The sequence below is a fragment of the Myotis brandtii genome, unplaced genomic scaffold (assembly GCF_000412655.1).
Source record: "Myotis brandtii unplaced genomic scaffold, ASM41265v1 scaffold411, whole genome shotgun sequence".
NCBI lineage: Eukaryota > Metazoa > Chordata > Mammalia > Chiroptera > Vespertilionidae > Myotis > Myotis brandtii.
The window spans coordinates 1,494,857-1,500,253 of NW_005365804.1; the positions used below are offsets into that span (position 1 = coordinate 1,494,857).

At 49.0% G+C, this 5,397-nt stretch overlaps 1 protein-coding gene across 1 annotated transcript; it reads right to left on the reverse strand.

The window, feature by feature from the left end:
* Nucleotides 1-309: 309 nt before the first annotated feature.
* On the reverse strand, nucleotides 310-5,393 carry ARL2BP (ADP-ribosylation factor-like 2 binding protein; the record flags this gene model as incomplete). Its single annotated transcript, XM_005873555.2, has 6 exons — nucleotides 310-1,494; nucleotides 1,886-1,982; nucleotides 2,196-2,281; nucleotides 3,204-3,310; nucleotides 4,588-4,649; nucleotides 5,365-5,393. Coding segments are annotated over 6 exons (483 nt in total), but the record flags the coding sequence as incomplete, so codon positions are not given.
* Between the last annotated feature and the right edge of the window lie 4 nt (nucleotides 5,394-5,397).

Consider the following 5,397-nt stretch of genomic DNA (forward strand, 5'->3'; position numbering starts at 1 on the left):
TATCCACTGAGCCAAACCAGCTAGGGCCACTTACGGTTATTTAGAGCAGACTGGCTTTAAGCAACTTCTCAATGATGAAAGCCTGTCTCAAGGCTTCCCTCCCTTCCCAAGCCCTAGTTTGTAACAGCCCGTTTGGGGAAAGCCACCGTCAATACGGCTGCTTCCCTGACCCTGCTGATTGGACACTTGGGACATGGAGGCGGGGCATCAAGGCCTTGCCTGGTGAGTTGTCATATGCTTGGTGGTGACTGTTGTTTTCATTTTTTTTTGTTTTGTTTTTTTACAAAAATAAAGACAGAAGAACTTGTCTGAGTTGGTTCTTGCAAAACACCTCAATTTTACTTAACAATACAAAAGCATTTAATGAGCGCCACATCAGTACAGAAAACACACAGCCTCTATATAGCTCATCCTTTAAAACCAGAACAGCCACATGAAGTCAGTACAGATTCTTATTTTTACTTTAAAAAACATCTAAGGTGCACACCGGGAGCTGAGCTAACCAGCAGACACTGCGCTGGTGGGAAGGTTTTGACAGGAAGGCATTGCAGACCCTCTGTTCCAACAGAAAACCTAACCACCCGATTTATACAGAAAAAGCTGGCGCGAGCCTGCACGAACACGACATGCTGAGCAAAGGGGACCTGGGCCTACTTCAGCGGAAGCACACGCAGAAGCACACACTCGCGGGCGCCAACGGAGCATCCACGCTCGTGGCACTAACAACTAGAAAGCATATAATACTTTGATCTTGAAGTGGGTAATCGTGGAACTTCCAAGATTATATCCACTAGGTTAGCCTGAGTGTTCATCTATAAAAATAGTTTCTTTCAAAAATGCTTAAAGGAGAGTTCTGGAAACGGGGGGCGACATCAGGACCGGAAGACAGTGACACGGGGACGGGACTGCGGATGTGAGACGAGGCGTTGACTTGGACATGTAGCTTTTAGGTAAAGGACATCTCTCTCGGTGACTGACAGCCAAGACTCTCGGTGGTGATAGGAGCTCCAGAAGTTACAAGTCCGGCAGCAGCTTGAGGAACACCCTAGATAAATGCTCCCAACCATTTGGGACACCCCAACATGTGTGGGGGGGGAAGCAAGCCCCCAGGTGGAATGCTGGACGTAGACTTGTCCACAGGCGCTGCCTCAAGCCCCCGAGAGAGATGCCCGGGGGGCGGGGGGGAGCACTAGGGTTACTGAACACAAGGGTTTTCTGAAGAAACGGGTCTCAGGAGGGTCATACCATTTTTTTTCCTCCATCAATACTTGATGTTAACGAAGGATTGCGGAACAGAGCCGGTCTCCCCAAGATCTATCCTGTCGCTAGCTGTAGCTGACGCCTCTCCCGTGCCCTGGGCTGATGTTGAACAATCTCGTTGCTGGAGGGGACCTAGTGCCGCAGGTTGTTCTGGGAAGCGGGCAGGGAGGATGACTTGCACAGTGACGTCACCACGAGACCACTGCTTAAGTCCAGTCCCCGGCCTTCTTTTTCCTGCAAGGGAAAAGAAAACTTCAAGAGGCAAGACATAAAACAGTCCTCCCTCGCTCAGAGCCTGCCTGGGGAAGGAGGCGCTCAGGGTGGGAGTGTGGGGCACCAGGAGCACAGGGAGGGGAGGGTGATTTGCATTTTTGCTCAGCACTGGCCACGGTCAGTCTTAACCACAGAATGGGATTCCTCGGTAAGGATCCCAGGTCCCGGCTGGAGGAGGACAGCAGCTCACCGACACCCACTAGGTGCCATTGGCCAAGCTCACAGGAGAAGCTGGGAGGTGGTTTGTGTTCGTTCTTAGAACGTTCTAAGTGGTTCAGTGTGGCCAACGGAACAGGCAAGAGTGACTTACTAAAAACACAAAATTAAAAGAAGAAAAAAACAGGTGACTTACTGCTCTGTAGTCCAAAAACATTTCTTTAAAAGCCAGAAAATCGGTAAACGTGAGCAGCATGTCGAATATGTCACCGGCCACCTCATCTTTGTGGTGCCTGCAAAAGGAAAGGGTGGCTGTTTCACGAATGAATGGTGAACACTGTCTCTTCAAGGCTTCGGTCAAAGGTTCTGAGGCCCGTCTACCCGGGACCCAACCACCAAGCGCTCTCAGCCTTGATGATCAAGCACTGGAAGAAAGAGGGTCTTTTTTTCCCAGACCGAAGGAGGAGGGAGGTGAAAAAGGCAAAACAGAGTCAAGCTCAACTCACTGTAAGGTTGTCGTGAAGGCCGCCATGTTGAAGCCAGGAATCCGCTCCAGTAGCTGTTCTTCAATGTACTTTTCCACTAAAGAAATCTAAGTGAGAAAGATCTTGTCAGACCTCAGGACTGCTTTTCAGAAAGCCTGTCCTAAGAGCCGATCCTATGTGCCAGGCCTTGTGGTGAGTGCTGGGGACACCAGAGACCAAAACACAGCTCCTGGCCTCTTGGACGGCCTGGCCCACGGAGGGAGAGGCACTCGGTCATTATGCTGTAACAACACGCATGCTCTCCGATCAGTAGGGGCAGCAGCAGGGCTCCCCCCACCCCTGGCCGGAAGTGAGGAATGAAGTGGCTTTTTCTTCCTGGGCAGGTGGGATCTGTGCAGAACAGACACAGAAGTTCTGGATAGAGGCAATCCAGGATCCTTAGAAGCTGAGGCCTGGCCTGAGGGAACCTGCACTGACCGGCGAGCTGCTATGTTAAGAAAAGAAGGTTCCGGAGGCTCAAACCCATTCTCAGCCAGATGGTATCATTCCAGGAGGCCCTGACCTTGGCAGAGGGGGGACACCCAAGGGTCAAGTATGGAAGTTCCTGGATTCTAGTCTTGGTTTTACCACCCACTAGTTAGCGGTCTTGGTCTTGGTTTTCATGTTCACCTGATAAACATACATACCTGGATTAGTAATAGGAAAAGGGTGTGTGAAAGCCAAAAGGTCAAAAGTATATAAATGCCTGGTGTGGTGACCCCACGTATTGTAACTGAAATCAGGATTATGATAAAGCCAAACAGCTTGTGAAATAAAAGTTAATGAAATCATCACATATTTGAAAAACAGCCCCAAAAGCTGTGTGCGGGAAAGTGACAGGAGATGAGAACTAAACCAGATTCTAACAGAATTCCTGGCAGGGTACGGCGGCAGATTTGAAAAGTCAAGCAAATTTCAGCATCTTTTGATTCTAAATTCACATTTTAATGAGACCCTAATCTCTGGCAAGAGAAATAGAAATCCACTTACATATTCGTTAAAAATAGGCGTGTAGATGAGTTTATTCTCTTCTGTGTCTTCAAATTCCTGGTAGTACTTGTCCATGAAATTTCTCTGTAACAACTGGAACTCGTCATCTGAACCACAATAAAAAACAACTATTATTTTTAATGCAAACTAAAAACCATTCTGATTTACAAACAGGCAGGAGCTACATGCCAGAAGTGGTTTCTCAACGGTCAGTCTCCAGGAGAGAAAACTAAAGGTGTTTCAAGGCAAGGAAGTATTAAACCCGGGACCCTTCAGTCCGCAGGCTGACACTCTGAGACCCACTTAGCCAAACTGGATTTTTTAAAAAAAAATATTTTTATTGATTTCAGAGAGGAAGAGAGAGATAGAAACACCAATGATGAGAGGGAATCATTGATTGGCTGCCTCCTGCATGTTGGACCGAGCCCCCAACCCAGGCATGTGCCTTTGACCGGAATCGAACCTGGGACACTCTATCCACTGAGCCAAACCGGTTAGGGCCAAACTGGCTTTATTAGTATTTTAAAAATTGTACTTAAATATACACAACAGCCGTAGCCAGTTTGTGATAGTCTGGGCTTACAGGAGTTCATTTTCCCACAGGGCAATGGGAATCCATAAAAGGCAAAAGAACTCAAAGTATTCCTCAGTATCCCCCCCAAAACCCTCAGATCCACATGGAATGAGAGCTTAGTGGTGAAACATCTGTATTTACAGGTAAGGGCATGACCCTTTACCATACCTACCTGGGCATACAAAAACTCGGTCAGTGATTTTCAGACTAAACTAGAGTAAGAGACACAGCGAGTAACACCAAATCACAGCCTTCTTTTCCTCAATCTCAGAAGACTTGAAGTCAATAGACAACACTGTCTCAAATTTTAAGTTTCTCTCTCCCACATATGTGCCTTAATCCTTTGGTGCCAATTCCTTAGGAGGAATTATGGGTGCCAAAATGAACCCACAAACAGGAAATACCTTGTTTGATTCATGCATGTGCGCTACGGTCATGGCATTACTTTGTATGAAAACGTTAAAAGGAAAAACTAAAAAACTGAATTGCTCTTCGTCTCTGATGTAAGGTAGCTCAGTATTTCCTGAAGTTTTGCCAAGAGCCCCGTAACTTCTAGGTGTCGGCTTTCCTGAAAAGTTCCTTCCTGAGGCCGGAATCGGTGGGGATTTGCTGTGTTAAGTAAGCAGTATGGGCTGTTTGCCTCTAAGACAAATCACAGTAGGACTTAACGTCACACTATGCTACATTAAAAACTATACGCAGCTCCGATGTCTTCTCTCTTAAAAGTTAACTCTCCGAATTGGTTTCAGTGTCCTTAAAAGCATGGGTCTGAGACATAAGAGCAGAGGCCACAGGGGCAAGGAGGCTTACCCATGATAATGTCCTCCAAGTAGCCAACCACAGCGTCGAATTCTGCATCAGAGGCGGAGGAGCTGGAAAACATGCCTGGATTAGGTGCTGTTTCAAATCGTGTTGTTGTTTTTTAAATTATGTACATTTTCATGCACACACACACACACAAAAGTGATAGCAAAATAGGCGTCCTATCCCTCAGTTTCAACAATTAATTACTGTCTAGTCTAACAATTCCAAAGAGAATAAAACCCACTGGGCGCATCTGCGACATCCAAGATGAACAGCAATGCCTCCACTTTTCAGAAAACCCGATGTGACACACAGAATTACAAAGTGGGACAAATAAAGGGTCGCATAGGCCATCTTCACGGCTGCTCCGCACGTCTCCCGTGGGGCCCGCTCTCCACATTTTGGCCGGCAGCCTACCCCTCTGCTGGTGCCCGGACCCGGCGCGGGCGATGCCGGCCGGGAGGGAGCACTGAGACCAGGAGCCCTGGTGCTAGCGGGTCCTCTTCCGTGGTCGGGCCTCGGCAGCTCCAACCGCCAGGTTTGGCCGACGACGGAAGAGCGGAGGCGGGGGTGGGGGACTGTGATGGAGGCGTTGGTCAACGCGAGACACCCGCCCTGCCCTCCAGTCCTCCGGGCCCGAACCAAGGGTCGCACCAGCGACCGAACCGACCCCGGGGATTGGGGCGGAGCCTTGACAGTCCCCCACCCGCCAGGGGACCCGTTTCTAAGGGCAGAGGCCGAGACGGAGCGCCGGTGGGCCCGGGCCCGGGCAGGGTCACCTACGAAGACAGCACGAAGCTCTCTTCCTCTAGGGTG